The sequence below is a fragment of the Notamacropus eugenii genome, chromosome 1 (assembly GCF_028372415.1).
Source record: "Notamacropus eugenii isolate mMacEug1 chromosome 1, mMacEug1.pri_v2, whole genome shotgun sequence".
Classification (NCBI taxonomy): Eukaryota; Metazoa; Chordata; class Mammalia; order Diprotodontia; family Macropodidae; genus Notamacropus; species Notamacropus eugenii.
The window spans coordinates 354,344,949-354,367,645 of record NC_092872.1 but is presented as its reverse complement, the minus strand read 5'-3'; the positions used below and the strand labels follow the sequence as shown (position 1 = coordinate 354,367,645).

Sequence of the window (22,697 nt, the reverse complement as noted above, 5' to 3'; positions counted from 1 at the left end):
AACAGAGCTGTCCAAAGCCTGATTTTTGAGGCTGCCTCTAGTGGCAGAAGGTTCTTTGTCTCTGGAAGTTTTTAGGACTGGATGTTCACTTGTCAAAAATGTCATAGAGGAGGTTCCTATTCAGAAAGGCTGGACTAGATGTCCTCAGATCCTGCCCAGCTCTAAGACTTTGTGATTCCAGCCTTGTCTTTCCTCCTACTCAAGTGTAGACATGTAGACTCAGCCATCAATTTGTAGCACCTATAAGACAAATGTGTGTGTACGTGTGTGTGTATGTATGTGTAAGAAAATCAGTCATTAAACAGTAAGTGCCTACTATATTGCCAGGTATAATGCTAAACACTGGGGAGATACAAAAAAAATGTAAAAGACAGTTTCTGTCCTCTGTCCACAGTCTAGTGGGGGAGACCATGTGAAAATGACTATGTATCAGCAAATTATATACAGGAGAAACTGAATATAATCAATGTAGGGAAGGCACTAAAATCAAAAACAATAGGGAAAAGTTGCATGTAAGAAGTGAGATTTCAGCCAGGAGGTAGAGGGGTATGTGTATAAGTATCTTTTGTGTGCGTATATATTGTTTGTGTGTATGTGTGTGTGTGTGTGTGTGTGTGTGTGTGTGTGTGTGTGTGTGTGTGGGCTCCCTGTTTAGCTCCATGTCATAATCTAGGCAAAATCTTTTATCTCATTCACTAAATCAAGGCCATTCTATCCCTTCCTTTACTGCCCCCTCCACTTCCCATTGGATTCCTATAGCATGAATGGTCTTAACCACAGAGTTTGGGATCCTGTTGTTCATTGACCCACAATGCTCTCTAATTTTTCATATGTAAATGTTATCTCCCCAGCTAGAATATGTGCTTTTCATAACAGGCACTATGGCATCTCCTCCAGTTTCCCATGCACAGGGCCCAGCTCACCACAGGTATTCAATGAAGACTTTCTGATGTGGATTGATTCAGCTCAACATAAAGAATTTCATAGGAGACTATAAGTTCCCAAAGGGCAGGAATTTGTTTTTATCTCATGGAGTGCCTTACATGGTGTAGACACTCAACAGATGTTTACTGGATTAAATTCTTAACAAGCTCCTCTATTCAGCAAAGAAAGGGAGAGTTCCCAGTCACTAGGGAGGTTTCAAAAGAGCTTGGAGGATCCCCTGTCATGGATGCTAGAGAGGATTTCTGCAGGGAGAGGGGATTGAATCAGTTGTCCTCTGAAGACCTTTCAGACTCTGACTCTTTATGATTCAGCATGTTTTCTGTGTGGACAATGATGTTCCAAGATTAATCACTCATCGTTCTATAGCTCTTTATAGTTTGTAAAGTGATTTTCTCACCACAACCTTTGAGATGAGTAGTGAAAATTATTCTGTAGATGATAAATAAAGACATTCTGATATAGTGGTCAGAGAGCTGGCCTCTGAGGCAGGAAAAGCTGGTTTCAAGTCCTATGTCTGATATACGCTGCCTATGTGACCCTGGGCAAGTCACCTAACCTCTCAACCATGCCCCAGGGGACTCTCTAAATATGAACTGCAGGATTAGGTAGCGTTCTGTATTGGTAGAGGAAATTCCCTTAGCTGGAGTTCCCTAAGTCACATGTCTGGTCCAAATATGTACATAGACAGGGACACACATGCATACATGCATGTACCATATGTACATATATGTATACACATGCATATATATACACCTACATGTATCTATATATCTGTGTGTGTGCATATGTGTGTGTGTATCTGTGTGTGTGCATGCATGCTATCAAGTACCAGAGTCAGTATATGAACCCAGGTCTCCTGATTCTCAAACCCAACACTTTTTACACTTTTATTGTCCAGTTCTTTTAGTCATGCCTGACTCTTCATGAATCCATTTAGGATTTTCTTGGCAAAGATATTGGAATGGTCTGCCATTTCCTTCTCCTGCTCATTTTACAGATGGAGAAACTGAGGCAAACAGGGTTAAGTGACTTACCCAAGGTCATACAGCTAGTAAGTATCTGAGGTCAGCTTTGAACTCAAGAAGATGAGTCTTCCTGACTCCAGGCCTGGCACTGTGCCACCTAGCTGCAACTATACTGTAGATCTTATAAGAGAGGAAGAGACTCTCTAGGCCTGCCCACAATCCCATGTCACTTTTATCCCTGTACCACCCACTGTAACTGAATGCTTAATAATCAGGGCAAAATTATATTTCACTTGGAGTGAGTGTGGGTCCAGTGAAAGAGAAAGCCCCTGATATCCCTGGACCCTGAGATCCAGGAAGGTGGCTCTTTAATAATGCTGACAGGGCTGGTTGGAGCTCTAACATTTTGTATTCTTTGGAGTTCATAAGTCCATTCATTCATTCATCAATTGTGTACTGATTATGTCCTGTGTGTGAGGTCCTATCCCTTCTTTCTTTTCCCTTTTTATGTCATAGAAACTTAAAAGAGTCCCAGGATACCAAAGCTGGACACGACTTCAGATGGCATCTAATCCACCCTGTCTTCCTGTATGGAAATACCCATTATGGGATCCATAAAAGTGGTCATTAAGCTTTTACTTGAAAACGTCTGGTTTTCACACAGCACTCACTACCTCACAAGCCTGTCCATTTCATTTTAATCATTCATTTATTCAATTCAAACAACATTTATTGAGCATCTGCTGTGAGCCTAGCCTTATGAAAGGCACCAGAGGGTTTCAATATTTTAAAGGCTCAGTGCTCTCACCCGTATAGAGGCTCCCTGTGCTGGTGCAGATGGCAAAGCCTCCATGCTTTCCCATTCTGTGCAATGCCTGTCCATGCCCTGTGGACCCTTCAGAGAGCTTAACATGCCAGAGTCCTTCCTCTGGTTATTTTAATATTTTGTGCTATAAATGAAATAAAGAAGTTATCTGTCATCCCTCACTTTCACTATGGGATTTCTCACCTACTTTTCCAGTTGTTTATAATATTCAGAGACCATGCTTTGTAGGAGATAGAGAGCCAGCCTGTGTGTGTTGTGTGTGTTTGTATGTGTATGTGTGTGTCTGTCTGTATGTATGTGTGAATATGTATGTGTGTGTTGGGGAGATAAAGATACCTGGCATAGGGGGCATGGTGGAGAAAGTGCGGAGAGTCTGGCATGCAGCCTGGAAAGGCATGGAGACATGGCTAGCCTGAGTGTCATCCTCAAAATGGTGGTCCTGGGAGGAAACGGCCAATCAGAGGGCAAGGCCTCAGGGTGGAGAATACTTCCAATGTGAGAAGTCCAGGGGTGAGGTGAATTTCCCAGGTAAAGAGGTGAGGATCCAGGACAAGTAATATGACCTCTTAGTGATCTAGGCAACTCTCTAAAAGTGTAAGCTACCAAGAGAGTGTTGACTTGCATTCTACCTATGATTACAGAGGGAGTTTCCCCAACTTGAGTTTCCCTATACCAATGAAATTATGCATCTAGTTCCTATTCCTGTATAAGATAATAAATTTAGACCTGGAAAGGACCTTGGTGATCATTTTGTCCAAATCTCTCATTAAAAAGTGATGAAGCATCCATCAATAGCATAGTGGATAGAGCTCTGCGGCAGGAGTCAGGAGGATCTGAGTTCAAATCTGGCTTCAGACACTTACTAGCTTGTGTGACCCTGGGCAAATCACTTAATCCTGTTTGCCTCAGTTTCTCATCTGTAAAACAAGCTAGAGAAGGAAATGGCAAACCACTCCAGTATCTTTGCCCTCAAACCCCCAAATGGGGTCAGCAAAGAGTTGGACATGACTGAAGAAAAACAACAAAAATTACTTACTATATGTCAGGTACTAGGAGAGAAACTAAGGATTCCAAAACAAAAAAATGCAACAGTTCCTACTCTCAAAGTCGTACATTCTATTGGGGGAGAACACATGTATATAAAGTATGCATACAGTAATTACAAGGTAATTTTGGAGAGGAGAAACTAGCAGCTGGCTTGGGGGGAGTGTCAGGATGGGTTTCACATAGGAGGTACCCACTGGAGATGAGTTTGGAAGGAAATAGCTGAATCTCTCCATGGATCGGGAACTAGCTCACCAACCAATGAAGCAGCCTATTCCATCTTTAGGGACAGTTATTCATTAATTCATCCAACCAAGTTGTGTTAAGTACCTAGTGTGTGCCCAACCCTGTACTAGGTGTTGTAGGAGAGATTGAAGGAGAAATACTTTTACTCATTCAATAACTGAGAACTTCCTCTGTGTAAGGCATTATAACTGAGAATTCTTCCTTGGCATCCAACCCAGAGCTGTGAATAACTGTTCTCCAAGTTCTCCCTGAGTGTGAATATTCTTGGCAGTAAAAGTTCTGACCAGAAAAAAATACCTCTTCTGGAGATGCCTACTTTATCAGGAAGCTTCCAGCTATCATAATAATCCACTCACTCTTGCTGTCTGCATGGATAGGTCCCAATGATCTCTGGATTCTATTAACAGTCAACTAAACCTTTCCAAAGCTCAAAGCTTGAATGCGACTTAACAAATGAGGGATGCTCAGTTATGGCTTTTGAGTTGCCTGGAAATATTTAATTCACCAAGTAAATTTCATCGCCTACTATGTGGAAGGCACTGTGTAAGACACTTAGGTTTCAGAAAGAAAATTAAAATCAGCACCTGACACGTAGCTTACATTATACTGGGGGTGGGGAAGGAAACACCTCTTATACAGATAAATAAGTATAATATATTAAAGGAAGAAAACATCCCACATATTTAGGGGAAATCAGGAATGGCTTCCTGTAAGAAGTAGTCCCTGTAAAAGATCCTCAAAAGAAACTAGAAATTCTAAGACTTAGAAGAAATGAGGTTTCTCATATTCAGGGGTTCATTCAAGGCAAGGAAAAGGATCTCCGCAAAGGTACTGAGGAAAGAGATGGGAATGCCAAGTCCAGAGAAGAGCAAATGGGTTATTTTGGCCTGAATGGAAGGAAATATTTTGGTCCAGATTCTAATAATTGAAATGAATCTGAAAAGGTAGGCCAGAACTCAGCTGTGAAAGGATTTAAATGCTAAGTTGAGAACTTTATATTTCATCTTGGGCCAATGAGGAAATCACTGAAGGTCTCTGAGTTAAGGACTAACATGATTTCACCTGAGCTTTAGGAAGATTACTTTGTTAACTGTTTTGAAAGTGGACAGGGAGAAGAGTGACTGCCAGTAAGAGAAACAAATTAGGGGACAAGTGCAGTAGCACAGGGGAGAGGTGATTCGCTGTTGTTCAGCTGATTTCAGTTATGGCTGACTCTTCATGACCCCATTTAGGGTTTTCTTGGCAAGGTTATTGGAGTGGTTTGCCATTTGCTTCTCCAGCTCATTTTACAGATGAGGAAACTGAGGTACATAGGGTTAAGTGACATGCCCAGGGTCACGCAGCTAACAGGTATCTGAGATCATATTTGAACTCAGGAAGATGAGTCTTCCTGACTCAAGGTCTGACCTTCTAGGTTCTACCTAGCTCCCTAGGAGAGAAGAATAAAAGCCTGCATTGTGGTGTTTGCTTATGTGAGTGGAGAAAAGAGTGGATAAAAGACATACACATGACTGGGAAAAGAGGTGGTCTGGTCATGTAACAAGAATGAGTGAAAATAGATAGCACAAATGGTACCCTGATGCAACAGAGAGAATGTTGGCCTTAGTGAGGACAGTAAACCTAGCTCCAAACCCTCAGTCTCCTGTGTATTAGCTATGATACTTAGCAAGTTTTTTTTATCTTTGTAAATCTCAGCTTCCTCATTTTTAAAAGGAGAACAATGATACCCTACCTATTTTATACGGTTTTTGTGAGGAAAGTGCTTTGAAAATCTTTAAGTAGTAATATGAAAATGATGATGATGAATTATATTAAATAGACTTTAAAGTTTGCCAAGTACTTGGCAGATATTTTATTCTTACAACAATGTGCATGTAAATTATTAGTATTATTATCTTAAAGATATTTAAAAAACACTAGCAAGCCTCCAACATATCCTCTCTGGAGGATTTGTGGGAAAAATGGACAAGAAGCAAGGATAACAGGGTGAGGATGTGTTCACTTCAATTCAGTGCAACAAACACTTATCCAGTTCCTGTTGCATGCAGACTACTGTACTTGAATCTGGGAGGAATACAAAGTTTGGATTACATATTATTTAAGTCCATGCTTTCATGGAGTTTACAGTCAAGAAGTGAGATAAAGTATGGAGACAATTGTAATATATAATATTAGGTAAATATATCTGAACAAGGTAAAAACAAAGTGCTACATGTAGTCTACAAGGAGGGTCCCCCACTAAGGGACATCATAGATCTTTTAAATATAATTATGGAATCTTCCTCTTCTAATTTCTCCTATCACTTTTCCTCCATTTCTTCTATGTATTCCCCACTCTTACTTGTATCACAGTGATTTGTTTACATATCTTTCTTTCCTCCCCCGGCCATTAGATTGTAAACTCTTGGAGACTAGAGACTAAGTACTATGTTATCAATCTATTGTTGAATTGAAGGGACCAGTAAGGTTACCTAGTCTACCCTGAACGTAAACAGGGATGTATTTTATAATGATTGTACCTATCCTGAAAGATCCATAGGGATAGACATAAGCAAATTGATGGTCATGGAAAAAAATTGCCTGTCAGGTCTAAGGATAGGAAAAGAGTTCTTGGCCAAAGAAGAGATAGAGAAACTCATGGGAGATAAAATAGATAATTTTGGTTCCATAAAATTTTTAAAGTTTTAGCATAAATAAAAATGATACAACTAAAATGAGAAGCAGAAAATAGGGATAAAAATCATTACAGTAAGTTTCTCTGATAAAATTTTCACTTCAAAGATATATATATGTATATATATGAAATGAAATCAAATTTACAAGAACAAGAGCCATTGCCTAATCAATGGGATACAAATAGGTAATTTTTAGAGGAAGAAAAATGCTCTTAATCACTAATAATTAGAGAAATGAAAATAAAAACAACTCTGAGATAGCATCTCATAGCCATAAGATTGGTTAAGATGACAAAAAGGAAAATAATGAATGCTGGAGGGGATGTGGGAAACCAAGTACACTAATCCACTATTGGTTTTGTTGAGAACTAGTTCAACTATTCTGGAAAGCAGTTTGGAACTATGCCTCCAAAGTTATTAAACTGTGCATACCCTTTGACCTACTAATACTACTATCAAATCTATACCCAAAGAGATCAAAGAAGCAAGTGAAGGACCCATATGTAAAAGCAAATTATAGCTGCCTTGTGTGTGTGTGATGGCAAAGACTTAATAACTAAGGAGGTGCCCATCGTTTGGGGAATGACTAAACAAGGTTTGGGATATGTATGTGATAGAATACGACTGCAGTGTAAGAAATGATGAAGGGGATGGTTTCAGAAGAAACCTGGGAAGACTTGTATGAACTGATGCAAAGGTTAACTGAGCAGAACCAATAGAAAAAATTTATGCAAAGATAACAATGTAAGAAATACAATTGCAAAGATAATGATCTTTGGTAAACTCTTAATTTGATTTATTTTGGTTAACAAAATAACTAACCATAAGTCCAAGAACTCATAATGAAACATGCTATCCGCTCTAGATAAAGAATTGATGGACTTAGTACAAATTGAAACTTTTTTTTTCTTTTTTTCTTGGACATGGCTAATGGGAGATTTTGTTGTGCATCACTATACCTATTTGTAATGAATTTTGTTTCTCTTGCCTTCTCAATAGGCAGGAATAGAGGAGAAGAGGGAGAGAGAATTTGGAACCAAAAATAAAATAAAACTGAATTTAAAAAAAGCTATAGAAATGGAGAACTGACTACCGACTCTAAGTCAGCCCAGCTAATTTACAGGATCATAGGATTTAGAGTTGGAGGATACCTCAGAGATTATATAGTCTAGAGTCTATCCTAGCCAGATTTAAGGGGTCTGTGGTTTTGGTTCTTAGAAAAATATTTTTACATAACTACATTTCAATAGAATTGATCTCCTTTTTAGTCCTATATATTTTATCTTATGCATTTAAAAATGTGCTTGTGAAAATGGATCCAGAGGTTTTACCAGATGGCCCAATGGATCCAATTTTCTCTTTTTTATAGGTGGGAAAACTGAGGTTTAGTCAATTAAATCACATGGGGAGTAGAGTGGGGATTCACTCTATGCTAAGAAATCCCCTCTCCCTATTTCCACCTATTGAAATATGCCTTCACAGCTCTGCTCAAATATCACCCTTTCTGTGAAGCCTCCTTCTTTGATTTAGTAGCACACTATACTACTCTCATATACTTACATTCCAATTCGTATTATATCTATTTGTGTACGTTTTGTTTTGTTTTTAATCTCTCTTCAATAGATTGTAAGCTCCTTGAGGGAAGGACACTTTTTATTTATTCTTAGTCTCTTTCTCAGGGCTATATCTTTGGAGTGGAGCTCATTTGCAAATTTGTTAGTATATTGGTTTAAGACTGGTGGATCTTAAACAGGTCAACTTGTCAAGGGATTGAGGTTTCAAGTAAGAATGACCTCAGTTCAGGCTGTAGAATTCTGGTAGAGAGTATTCTGAACTTTCTTTTTGCTGGTTCTAGCAGACAGTGATCTAATAAAACCTTCTCATTTTTCAGATTAGGAACCTGAGGTCCAGAGAAGGGAAATGAAACTGGAGCCTTTCCAGAAATGGAACAACAGGATGATGGGAAGAGTAACAACCATATCTTTTGAGAAACTATTAAAAAAACAACTTAGCCTGAAAAAGAAAAGACCCAGGGAGATGTGAAGGCCAGTAATGTAGAAGGATAAGATTTCGGTTTGACATCAGAATACAGAACCAGAACTGAAGGGAAGACTGAACAGAGACAGATTTCAGTTCCATGTAAAAAAAAATGCTAAAATCAGAGGTACTCAAAGATGCAGTTGGTTAAGTTGTGGTGTTTCCCATCACTTAAGGTCATCAGCAGCAGGATGATCCCTTGTTGGGAATTCCTTTTCAGTACTCTTGAGAATCTGTGACTTGCCCAAGGCCAAAAACTGAATCCTGTTCATCTTTCAAGGCTTGGAATATGCCCTTCCTCCACTAAGCCTTCTCTAATTATCCTAGCCCACATTCTCCTCCCCACTTCTTTGGTTTTCCACAGCACTTATGGTCTGTATCCCAGTTTATCATCATCATCATCATCATCACCTCCTACTGCTCTTTTATCATCTTCTCTGTGTGTCTTCTTTCCTTGGACATTTTCTAGGCTCTGTGAGAAGCCCTATGTCTTGCAAGACCATCTCTCCTAGCAAGTCAGTCCAGCCTAGAGCCCAGCATAATCTTGGCAACAGACACGCTAATTGGTTGGTTGGTTCTGACAGATAATTGTTACTATAATGACAGAAAATTGTTATGTGATGTTACTTGTCACTCCCTTAAATGATTCTAATAATGTCAGTATTTCAGTAATGTCCTTATATTCCTACTCTTAAGATATTTACTCTTAATTAGGTTGAGCTGAATCACGCTGTAAGTCCCCTCACCTTGGGATTTTAACTTCTAGAAGATTCTAGCTTGAGCTGGACTTCAACTTCTAATGTCCTTGCCCTCTTCTGTTGAGATTCATGGCATGAAGAGCAAAAGCCAGAATGAAATGGTTTTCCTTGCTTGGATTGCCAAGGGCAGCTGGCATCTCATGGCCAGATCTTGCTACCTCATACTACCTCTTCTCCCTTTTCTTCTAAGAACTTTTTCATGAGTTTCCAGGTTGTTCTCTGCACACATGGAACATCCCCCTGGGCAGCAGTTTTGCTACCTTGTTATCTCACTTAAAGACATTTTATTCCTCAACTGATGACTTTGATTTATTTAAGGACTTAACTGTTGTCTGTCTCCTTTTCTTCCTATCACTATGATTTCCTCAGCAAACATTTGAGCTGAAGGTGCTATCCTTTAGAGAAAGATTATTTTTTTAAAAAGAAGAATCCAGGTCCTTCTAATCTTAGGTACTTCTTTGGAGGAAAAACCTTTGCTTCAAAAAAAGATAGTAAACATTTACAAAAACTAGCAAATACAAAACAAAGGGCAAAATCTTATCCAGAGCTTTTCTTTTTTGGAAGGCAGTGAGCCTGCAGTGAAAACCTATGATTTTATTCATTCAGGAAATTCTTGGTGTGAAAGTTGCCTCCATACAAACAGATTGGCAAAATCAGTAACTGTTAGAAGTGCAATTTGAGTATGGGTCATCCTGACTTCAAGGCTAGCCTTCTATCCATTATGCCATGATGCTTCTAAAAGTGTTGGGCTTTTTTTTTTTTTTTTTTTTTTTTTTTACAAAAGCAGCATACTTCACAAAGAAATATTTATTTTGGGATGTTATAGTTGATTATTAGATAAGGTGGTTTCTTTTTCCCAAATTGTAAATGTTTCTAATTAAATTTTGGTATATGCTTACTCAATCAGCAGGCATTGCCAGCTATGGCAAATTACCCATGTCAACACTCCACAGCTGCTGGGTATGCTGATTCTAGCCCAAAGCCAGTGGAGAGAGAACTGTCTTCCAGAAGGGGTCTCCCTTGGTAGTGGGGAGGCCCTATTTGGGTCTTACATGTTGAAGCAGACAAGGAACCATCTAGAACTGGAGGTGGGGAAGAGGATTGGAAGAGACAAGGTAGGTTCATTCCATTACCTCTAGAAAAACTAAAGGCTTAACACTCTTCAGGTCCCTGTCTCCTTATACAGTGCCACTCCTTCCTTGGAGTCAGCTATGTATTACTGATAACAGCAAATTCGCATTTGTAAGACAAGTGATATGCTCTTTAAGGTTACCAAAACACTTTGCTTGCAAAAATCATTATCCCCATTTTATAGATGAGAAAACTGAGACTTGTGCAAGTGTCTTACTTTCCCAGTCAATCAAAGTCAGGAATCATCCTAGATCCTCTGACTCTGAGATCAGTATTCTTTCACCTACCCCACAATTAAATACATCCTAACACTACCCAACTATTTTGTCAAACACACCAGTGGTCCAAATGAAGGGAAAAGAGACAGCTTAGTAATGCAACCTCAGGTAATAAAAATAATCATAACTAGGGAGTCAAAGAATTACAGAATTGGAAATAAAGCATACAGTCATAAGATACAGACTATCCGAGCTGGAAGAGGCCTTAGAATTACTGAATTTCTAGGTGGGAACTTAAAGCCCACTTTACAGAGGAGGGAATTGAGGGACAAAGAGATAAAATATTTGGCACCACTCATGAATTAATTACATGGCTGAGACTAACCATTTTTTACAAAACAAAACCACTTTAAAGTTGTTTCTAATGTCCTTTCACATATCTAGTCAATTCAAATCCTACAGTTTATTATCTATATGATCTTGAGGAAGTTACTTTACTTTTTCTAGACTTTGGCTTTCTCTTCTGTGAGGCAAGTGAGCTCAGTGAACTCTCAGGTTCTTTCTAAAGTTCTAAACTAGAGGAGGGGAACCTGTGGCCTTGAGGCCACATGTTGCCTTCTATATCCTCAAGTACAGCTCTTTAAGGTCTTTATTTAGGGCTGCACTTGAGGATCTAGAGGGCCACTTATGGTTTTGAGGCTGTAGGTTCCTTATCCCTGGTTAAGACTCTAGCATAATCCTAATCCAGTTCCTCATTTTGAAATAAACTGAGGTCCAGAGGGATGATTTGCACAAGGTCATATAGGAAGGAAGATAAGTAAGTGCTGAATTTTGTTGTATGGAATCAGGGCTGTAGTAAGCAGGTAAGAGGGGAGAGAGAGGAGAGCTCTTTGCCAGGAAAAGCTTTAATGGAAAAGAAGATTGGAAGTGGGTCCTGATGGAAGTAAATAAGTATTTATTATAGGCTATTATATGTGGCAGGTGCTGTACAAATATTATCTCATTTGATCCTCATTACAGCTCTTGGAGGTAGGTGCTATTATTATTCCCATTTTATAGTTGGGGAAACTGAGGCCTGGAGAGGTTAAGTGACTTGCCAAAGGTCACACAGTCTGGGGCAGGAATTGGGCTCCCTTCCTCTTGGTGCTGGGTCTGGCGCTCTAATAATAATAACCAACAGCTAGCATTTATGTAGTACTTACTATGTGTCAAATGCTTTATAATTATTGTCTTATTTGATCCTCATGACAACCAACTAATATTATCCCATTTTACAGATGTGGAAACAGACAGAGGTTAAGTGACTTGCCCAGGGTCACATAGCTAGAAGTGTCTAAGGCTAGATTTGAACTCAGACCTTACTCGACTCTTGGCCCAGTGCTCTATTCACTGTGCTACCTAGCTGACTCAGCAAACAGGAATAAAAGGGGGAAAGCACATATGCCAAGTAGTTTAAAAGGACAGAGTAAGTGAGATCACATGGAAAATGGCCTGATATTCCGAAAGCAATATCTGTCCCAGTATGTGGTGTTTATAAGCCTTCCTTCTCTCACCTTTTCCCTCAGCCCTGGGTTAGCCTGTCTAAGGCCTTTCTGTGCCTCTGAGATTCCCTGTCTGCCCAGGGCCATCTTCCTGTGGGAAAGCCCCAGTTCCTGCTCTGTACCCATATCACCAAGTCACAGAATGTTTGATCTGGAAGAGATTGGAGACACTGATCAATTCCCAGCACTTTACAGATACGCAGTACACACAGTAAGTGGCCAACATAGAGCTCACACCCAGGTCTTTCTACTGTGAAACTAGGGTTTGAATTACCACTGCTCCTAAGAAGGGGAAAGACTTTTGGTTAACAGAATCAACCCTTTTGTGGTTGTGTTCAGTCATTGCAGTCATGTCTGGCTCTTCATGACCCCATGGCAAAGATGCTAGAATGGTTTGCCATTTCCTTCTCCAGCTAATTTTACAGATGAGGAAACTGAGGCATATTAGGTTAGGTGACTTGTCCAGGATCACCTGGCTAGTAAGTATCTGAGACTAGATTTGATCTCAGAAAGAGGAGGCTTGCTGACTCCATGCCCAGTACCCTATCTACTGTACCACCTAGGGTGCCTCAAATTAGAATTACAGGTCATATCTGGAAGAGATCATATAATTAAATCCTCCCCTTTTTATAGATAGGAAAATTAAAGCTCAGAGGTGTTAAGTGACCACACAGTAAATGACAGAGCCTTGATCCAAACATTCAAGTCTTCGGGCTCCCAGTCCTGTACTTTTATGTATTACCATGACTGCTTCCACCATAAAACACCTCAGATTTCTATAGGGCTTTAAAACCTAACAAGAATTTTCCTCACAAATGATGCAGATTTCTAGGTTTGGAATCAGGGAGACCTGAGTTCAAATCCTACCATAGATACTTATTAGCTGTGTATGACCCTAGGCAAGTCACTTAACCTTTCTGTGCTCCAGTTTCCTCATGTAAATTGAAGGGGTTGGACTCTAATGGCATCTAAGGTCCCCTCCAGTTCTATATATCTAGGCTCCTTTGAATCTCATGAGGTCATTGGTATCTTTATTCCTATTTTAACAATGAGAGACTGACAGAATCACTGAGGTACCATAAGAGCAAGGATTCACATTTAGGCCTTCAGATCCAGAAATCTTCACACCAGACACCATGCTTTTTCACATGAGTCAGGAATCCAATGGATCTGTTTTGGGATCCCAGTAGCCAGCCACTATCCCATTAGAACCACCTCAGCTAACACCAAGGCAAGTGGCTGTAACAGCAAATGACCAATATAGAGTGTGTGTCCCATATCCTGGCTTTTATGCAGGAATCATTAACTCCTTCCAAGGAGGGTAGCTGCTGATAGAAAAGGGGGCACTACCAGTGTTGTTTAAGAAATCACTGCCATGCCTTCTGTCTCTCTGTCTTTGACAGAGACTGAAAGCTGTCTATGGTTTGTGTGGGAGGCTTGGTTTCTCCCCAGTATGTGTGTGGCCTGGTTTACTTCTCTGGTTTATGAGTTCCTCGCCCTAGAGAAAGCTGCCCTTAAAACCCTCTTAGAAAGAAATAATAACACAACTAAATAATAACACAACACAACATTTAGAGGGCATTTTAAGCCTTGCAAAGTGCTTTCCTCACAGTATTTCTGTTAGGTAAATTATGCAAGTGTCATTATACTTACTTTATAGACAAGGAAATGGAGGTTCTGAGAGAGTATAGGAATCACTGTATTGAGTGCCAGAAGGGGCCTTAGACATCATCCAAACCAATTTCTGAATTTTAAAAATGTGAAAACTAATGCCTAAGGCGGCTTGAGAGACTTGCCCGAGATCACACAGGTAATGGAAGCCAGGTTTTTTCAGTCAAAATTCAGCGTTCTCTCCATTAGCTAATGCCTCTTTTCCAAAAGTGGAATGGACTGCCTTAAGAGGTGGCAGGCTCCCCTTCCTTCAGGGTCTCCAATGAGTGAAAGCATATTATACTGACGATTTGCTTCATGTGTGGGTTGTACCAAATGACCACTGAGGACCCTTCTACCTCTCAAATTTTATGATACTATGACCTCCAGCCATAACTGAAAACCCTATGGAGTCCCTAAGTGAGTTTATTCCATTGCCCATGCAGATAAAAGTGCCACCTGATGCTGAAGGCATGCTATTTTGATGCCTTGGGAGGGGTGCTAAAATAAGAATGCAAAAGCGGAAGGAATCATGAGCGTTTCTATATTTTGAGGTAAATGATGTTTCAAATATTAGGCATCATAGCAACCAGCCCCCTAAATTTTTCTATTACTACTATTAAGTGACTCACTCATTCTATCTCCAGGTAGAGCAGGCCCAGCAACAGTGAGCACATGGTAGAGGCCCTTGGAGTACTTGGAGCTATTTCAAACTCTTCGTTTGTCCATGGTGTTCCCAGAAATACATGAATTTTCTAATGGAGAAGATGCAGCACATACAAGTAGCCACATATCACATGGCTGGACTTTGGGAAAGATTGTAGCTTTAGGACAAAATTGAGGTATTTGAGTACAACGGAAACCCTGGGACACAAGAGTAGACCTGGTTCCAAATCTCTGATCTTCATTCCACATCCTATTCAGTTCCCTCCTCCAGCCCATTCCACAGGCAACCCCTTTCAGACACATCTTTTATTGTGTTGTTCTGACACAGACAGGGTATGGGAAGAGATAAGACATGGAGCTTAGTTCCTAGAGGGAAAATTGTTGTGGTACACTGGAAAGAACACAGTGCTAGGAAGTAAGAGACTGGTTCTGGTCCTGATTTTGCCACTAATTCAACTAATAATTTGCCACTGATACCACTAATAATTGATTATCACCATTAATTTGTCCCTGCCTGTAAATTTCTTCCCTTCTTTGAACCTATGTTTTCAATCTATCAGATAAAGAAGGGGAGAGTAGAAGACATGCTCTCCATGGCCCCTTCTAGCACTAATAGCATATGGTCCTATCCGTCTCTGTATTTCATGATTCAGCACTTAGGGGTTTCTTTTAGAAGTACTTTCTGGCCTTTGATGGGCACAATATACATGATTTCTCATTAGCAAGTGCATGACACAGGTCCTTCCAGTTAGTTAACAGATTTGAAAGTTAAGGTCGAAAGTAGGAGGCCTGACCTTACTCAGGACTCTGTGGAATAACTAGGCAGGAATCAGACCCCAAATCTCTGAGAAAATCTCCTCCTTATAATCCCAAACCATGATCCTGCTACTTGTTTCTTGATACTCCATTAGGAAGAAACAAAACCTTTCATTCCTCAGTTAGAAAGCTACTTCTAATGCAAATCCATTTGAAAAAGGGAAACAACTAAATTCCTTCATACTCTGATGATCATGGAGACAGTGTTGGGTATGAACTTCATCATGTCTGTCTTGGCAATGAATCTCCATCCACCTAAAACTTCTCTGGAGGTTGTATGTGCTTCTCAGGGGCTTACCCTTTGCTTGGCTGACTCCAATTATCTGTGCTCTTAAGTGGGTGAGCCAGTTAGGCAAGGGAGGGGACAGGTTCCTTTCTTGACTCTGACTGCCTTCACACATAGGACTGTGGCCCAAACCCTGAATCCCTGGAAGAAACAACTCCCTTTTTGCAAATTGAGCATGCCTAGAAGTTGCACCAACACTTCTGGGGAATGAGATTTTATATCTCTGAATCTTATGTGACTCCTATTATTTTCCAGCCAGACTGGACAACTTGACATTCTGAAAGCATGACTTGTACACAGTCCTGTCCCTTCCACTTTGTCCAGGTTGTCCCCTCTTTCTGGAAGATTTGCCTCTTCCATTTCTGTCTGTTGATACCCAACCCATCCTAAGGTCCATTCAGATCCTAACTCCTCTAGGAAGCCTTCCCTTATCTGTCTAGCTAGAAGTGACCTTTCTGCCCCTCTGCCCTTGACAGACCTTTGCATGAGCTTTTTCTGCTTCTTTTTGAAATTCTCACTCCTTTTAATTAGTTGTTTGTTTGTATATCACAGGTAGATGGTGCCACAGTGCACAGAGTGCCAGACTTGGAGTCAGGAAGACTCATCTTCTGAGTTCAAATCTGGTTTCAGACATTTAGTAGCTGTGTGACCTTACAGTCACTTAACACTGTTTGTCTCAGTTTCCTCATGTGTAAAATGAGCTGGAGAAGAAAATGGCAAACTACTCAAGTATCTCTGACAAGAAAACACCAGATAGGGTCACAAAAAGTTGGATATGACTGAAATGACTGAACAACAATCTAAACAACTTATCTCCCTCTCCTAGAGAGTGAACTCTTTGAGAGCAAGGGGCAGTGTTTTATTGGTATCTGTCCCTGGCCACGGTGCTGAGTGGTGGACCTTGAACATAGCAAGTGTTCTGGGAATATTTGTCAAACGAAAGAAATAATAATAATAGCAGCAATAATAACTGAGGACATATTGACATCTTGTCACAAAGCTTTTTACATTCAACATCTCATTTAATTCTCAGTAACATCCTCTTCCCTCCCCTCCCCCATAAGATTTGTAGTACAGGTACTGACTGTTACAAAGAAGGAAACTGAGGTTCAAAGATGGGAAGTGATTCAAATGACTTACTCAAGGTCATAGAGACGGCTAGGGGTTGTTGGAGAACCAAGACTGGAACCTGTCCCCATCTTCAAATCCTCTTACAGCCCAGTCGAATAGAGTCATGTCTTTCTTGGGCAAAGAGCCCAGAAGCCCACTCAGTATTCTAGGGGTGAATAAGGGTTTTGCCAGTGGACTTAATACTCCAAACACCAATCTATAAATAGCCACATGAAAATAGCTCATGAGGCTTAAGCAATGCTACCTCTCTCCTCACATAGCCTGCTGTGCAGTCCAAGGGGAGAAGAGCCTATATGCATTGCCTAACAGATCCTCCCTCCCCCCCAGCACAGCTTGATTATAGTAATATTCAGGCAAATTGAAGGTTTGAAAGGCAAAGCAAAAGTCCTAGTTGCATTTCCTCTCAGACTAGTTGAAGAGCTAAATGCAAAACTAGAGGTGTCTGAAGTGTGCCTTCATCGGTGGTTAATATCGCAGATGCCCAGAATCTGCCCATCCGTCATCTCCCTGAGGAGGTCCCTGGGAAGGAGGAAGTGAAGGAGGAGGGACTGTTAGCTCCATGGGACTGTCTGCAGGAAGAAAAGGACTCTCCCTCCACCCAAGGTATCAAGGAACCCAGTGAGACCTTGCTAAAATTCAGGGTCAACGAGGACCGACATCACTTCTCCTGAAGGGAAGCTCAAGATATACTGTAATAAGCGCTGAATTTGGAATCAGAGGTCCTCCATTCAAATACCAGTTTTGTTACTTACCTAAGCAATATTGGGAAAGCCACTTAACTTTAATAGACCCTAGTTTTCTCATCTGTTAAAGAAGGGGATTAGATTAGATGATCTCTGAGACCCCTTGTTGCTCTAAATTCTATGCTCTTTTTAATCTATATTGCTTTCTCTGGGCTAATCATTTCAAAGTACCAGGAATGATAACACTATTATTATTAATGGCTAATCATTGAATTGGTCCTGCTCTTCCTTTTTCTCTTATCCTACCATTCAAGGCCCTCTATAGGGTATCCCATCCAACCCCCCAAATTCACAACCTCCTCTCGTTGTGTGTATTCTTTTCCTCCAACCAGACATCTTCTCATCTTCCAGTACAAAATTTATCTGTCCTTCAAGAGCTACTCTCCCTTAGCACTCACTTCTCTCTTTGAAGTTTTCCCTAAAAACTCCAGGACTTGATGATTTTCCTTAAATTCCACAGTATTAAGTAGTCCTGGACAAGTGGATCACCAAAGAATTTTGAAGCCAGAAGTGACATCAGAGGTCATTAGTTCAAACAGCATTGAAGTATGGATCTCATCCCTAACATACCTGACAAATAGTCCTTTAACCTACTTCTCCCCATCCTATCTTTCTGAACTAGCTGCTCCTCCTGCCTTCTGGTACCAAAGCAGAACAACAGTGGAAAGAACTCTGCCTCTGGCATCAGAGCTGGGTTCAGTTCTTGCCTCTGACACTACCTGCGTGACTGGGCAAATTCCTTAACTTCTCTGGGCCTAAGTTTTCTCTTCTATAAAGTGGAGCTACAGGCCAACTAGATGGTTTCTGAGGTCTCTTTTAGCTCTAAGTCAATTAACCCCTGGATCTTGTGCTCTTTTCCATATAACATCACTATACCCCAACTAAGGCAATCTAGGTAAAGAAAGTCCAACTCCACTCAGACTTGTTTGGAAAGAACAAAATCAGATCTAAGCTTTCCTGGTTGGATAAGTCTTACCCAAGATTTCATCTAATCATTAACCCTTCCTGTCAAAGAACTAAGCTCTCCAAATGAGGAAATAGGAAGGAAAAAAATCCTGGATCTCCCCAGTGTTAACAACTGGTTATTTAATAATCATTTCTCCCATAACAGCCCGTCATACATGTGAAGATATCAATAAAGTCCTAGTATTCTCTTTTCCAGGCTAAATAGTCCTAGTTTTTTCAACTAATCTTTTGCTATGCGGTCCCTTCACTGTTACAATAATTTCTCTGGATGTCCCTCATTTTGATAGTGTCAGTCCAAAAATGTGACCCTTCTCTCTTCAGACCAAAAATAGTGGCAGGGTTGAACCATTTATTGAAGATATTATGAAGGGGATTTGGGTAGGAACTGGACTAGACAGCCCTACTGGAGTCCTTTCCTCCTCTGAGCCTCAATTCAACTGGAATGTATTTAATGCCTACTTAAGCAAGTGCTGAGGAAAACGAAGAAGAAAGAGACAGGGGCACCTTCATCTCTGGATCCTTAGCCTCTTGCCAGCATGGTATAGTAGAATGAGCCCTGGATTTTGAGCCAAATGATCTGGGAGGAATCCTGGCTTCGCTCCATCATATCTATGGAGTTTTGGGCAAGTCGTTTCACCTTTGGACCTCAGTTTCCTCATCAGTATAAAAGTGAGGCATCACTTGAATCACATACAGGTAGTGAGGAAAGTACAAAGCATCAGAGAAATGTGAGTTGCTACTCTGATAGTTACCTTGGGCCTCTGCCCCAGGGATCTCCTTTCCTCCAGTGCTAAAAAACTGTAGGCTCCCCAAGAGGCTCTTTCAGCATGGGGGTGGGGGCAGGGGAACTGTCACATGGTGCAGTAACTGAATTGGAGCCGCCAGCAGGGGCAGAGGATGGGGAAGCACAGGTTTTACTAAGCAGGCTTTGCTGCGACCTGGCTCAACCGCTCTAGCTCCAGGGACTCCCTCCCTATCTCCCCCTTTCTCTCTGAACCTCCAGGGCTTACTTAAGGTAGCAACATCTGCCTGTGTGCAACCCTGACCCCCTGCTTCTTTCTGCATCCCAATATCAAGACTAGGGATTAGCAAAGGAAGTTGTGAGCTGAAGTGCAAAGAACACCGGAATGGGAGTTGGGAGACAGGGGTTTCCAGTGCTGGTACTGCCGTCATTTAGATGGCTGTGTGATCTTAGGCAAATCCCTTTCTCTGGATCTCAGTTTCCTTCTCTGTAAAATAATGGATGAAGTTGGAGGACATGGTCAATAAGGTTCCTCCAAGTTCTGACAATCTACGTTTGTGACCTGGGAACTGGAGAGGAAGGTGGCAACCCTCGGGTCAAAGTGGGAGATGAGTGCCTGGTGATTGCTCTTGATTAGGGAGTCATCCCCTAAGCATGCACAGGGAAATCCCTAAACCAACTAGGCATTTAGCTGAAAAGGTTGAGGCATGCATGCTCTCTAGACCGAAAGCAGTCGGGGAGGGGAAATATACATATATATACACACACACACATATATATTCCAACCCTTCCCCTGCAAAAGCATAACTGCAGTTTTCTTCCCAAGGCTTTTCACGCACGCAGTGACCAGGGAAGACCCCGGGCGCCACTCTGGAGCCGGGAAGCCAAGAAAGAAATAAGGCGGAGGCGTTATTCGGTTAATGCGTTCGGCCGGTCTTTGGAAATCAGGACCGAATCACCTCTGTCCCAAACCCAAGCACTCCTGTCAGGCTATCCTAAAGGGGGCTTTTCAGAAGGGAGATTCTCTAGGCTGGGGCTGCTGGTGGTGTGAACCGAGGGCGGCGTCCCGAGGGTAAGCCCTGCAGTCTCTGGGGGCTGGACAGCTCCTGTGGCAGGTTTCCCTCTACCTCCCTCCGCAGTCCCCCAAGACCACCGCAGGCGCACAGCAGAAGCTGGGGTGGAGGGAGCTGAAGGGAGAAGTGGGATAAGAGAGAAGGGGGTGAGCTAGGGGAAGGAGGAGAGGGAAAGAAAAAGAGGAGGGAGGAGAGGAAGGGGGAGGGGAGAAGCGAGGGAGGGAGGGAAGGCTGGAAGGCAGGGGAGGAGGGGGGGAGAGAAAGGAGGGGGTGACTGGCAGCGGGAGGGGAAAGGAGGGGATGAGGAGGTACTCACGGCGCGGGGGAGCCGGCCGGCCCTTCGCCTGGAGCCGCCGCTGCTCCACATGGTGACCCGCGGGGACGAGGCGCGGCAGCTGGGGCTGCTCTGCTCCGGCAGGGAGCGAGGCAGCCAAGCAGGCGCGTACAGGGCTGGCGCCGCGGCCCCGGCTCGGCCAGGCTGGGAGGCGCCCGCGCGGACTCTTCATGACGGAACAGGCGAGAGGCTGGACCACCGCCCCACCCCCACCCCATCCCTGACTTCCTTCACACACGCCCCCGCTCTGGTCCCCGACCCCTGGGGTGCAGCACGAGAGGAGGCGGCAGGCGGAGAAAGAACTAGGAGGAAACGGTGTGACATGGGTTCGAGTCCGAGTCTTGCTCCAACTGCCTCTGTGACTTCCCTCAATAAGCCTCAGTTTCCCCATATGTAAATAACCCAGTTGGTCTCTAAGGTCCCTTCCAGTCTGACATCCTATGGAACACACTCCACCTGCACCACAGAATCATTAGATTTCCCTCCCTTCAAGGCTCCTCTCAAAGCCTCCTTTTACAGGAGGCCTTTTCTGATCCTCTGGTTGAGTGTTCACCCTCCATTACTGTGTAGAGACTTATCTGTGTACTCAGTATTTTCTCCTAATAGAATATAAATTCTCTGAGGGCAGAGACTTTTTTCTGGTCCCTTTGCCTGGCTCATTTTTCTTACCGAGACCTGTGAATTCACTGGTGTATTGAAACTTCTGGGGAGGAAATTCCTTCTGTCAAAGCATCTCAGCAACCTTATTGTTCCTCAGAGGCAGGATTTTAACTCAGTTCTTACTGAATCCAAAGCCAGACTTCTATCCACTGCTCTATGTTGCCTGGCACAAATGAGATGCCCAATTAATGCCTGCTAAGTTAAATCAAATATTATCTTTTTAAGGTGTTAGTTCCTGATTTTTAGCGAGGTAGTTTGTTAGGAACTTGTGGTTAGAGTAAGGATAGTCAGGCCTAGGTGTAATTTGAGGTGGGGGGGGGGGGAAGAAAAGAGCTTAAAATCCTAAATTCTTAGACTGAAAACTAAGGGAACAAGGAATCAGTTGGGATCTCCTGATTCAGTTGGGTCACACAATATTTATTATGACTATTTTTCTATGGTACTTTACAATTTAAAGGTCACCTTATTTGCAAAAAGGCCAAGGAGGTAGTTCAAACATTATTACCCCTGATGTGCAGATGAGGGAACTGAGCTTTGGACAGTTGAAATGACTGGTTTAAGGTCACACAAATAAGTGTCAGAGCTAAACCAGAAACATAGTCCAGTGACCTTTTTTTACTATACTGTCATTCAAATTATAAGTCTGACACAGAGTACTTTCATCCATTCTAATCTGATCTACAAATAATCCTAGAAGGTGAGCAGTATTAGTTTTATCAATATTTAACAGAGGAGAAAACTACAAGCAAGAGAAATGAAAGGTTTGCTCAAGGTCACCCATTATCCAGTGGCAGAGGACTTGTGTTCAGCTTTCTTGTTTCCCTTCAGTACTTGCACTAAGATACATGGCCTCCCAGCATGAGTGCTGAAAGCAATTTCTCCAGGTCCACAGTATAAGAATATTGCTCTCACCCTGACTCCAGTAGAAGCCTTGAGAGTCAATGCCTGGTTGTCCTTGTTGATTTGTATATTTTCCATCTACATGCTATAATAGAAAGAGGTTTGGATTTGAAATGAGAAAACCTGGCCTTAGGTTCTAGCCCTGCTACATACTACCTGTATGACCTAGGAAGCCTCTTATTTTCTCTGGGCCTTGGTTTCATTAAATGTGTAGCTCATATAGACTCTAGGGTTCCTTCCCCCAATTCCCACTTGTCCTAGAAAGCTGGTTCCCTAGATGGATGCCACACTTCCCTTTCAAAATTATAGGGGGATCCCTAAGGTGTTGGAGTATCTTTCTAATG

The 22,697-nt window shown here is 41.9% G+C and overlaps 1 protein-coding gene across 3 annotated transcripts in view; it reads right to left on the bottom strand.

The window, feature by feature from the left end:
* The window catches only part of BEGAIN (brain enriched guanylate kinase associated), a 265,638-nt gene extending 244,697 nt beyond the window's left edge, over positions 1-20,941 (bottom strand). For all 3 annotated transcript variants that reach the window (XM_072630224.1, XM_072630225.1, XM_072630226.1), the window contains exon 1: positions 20,776-20,941. In XM_072630224.1, coding sequence (XP_072486325.1) covers positions 20,776-20,826 — 51 coding nt within the window. In that variant the 5' untranslated portion in view covers positions 20,827-20,941. The remainder of the gene's footprint in view (positions 1-20,775) is intronic.
* Between the last annotated feature and the right edge of the window lie 1,756 nt (positions 20,942-22,697).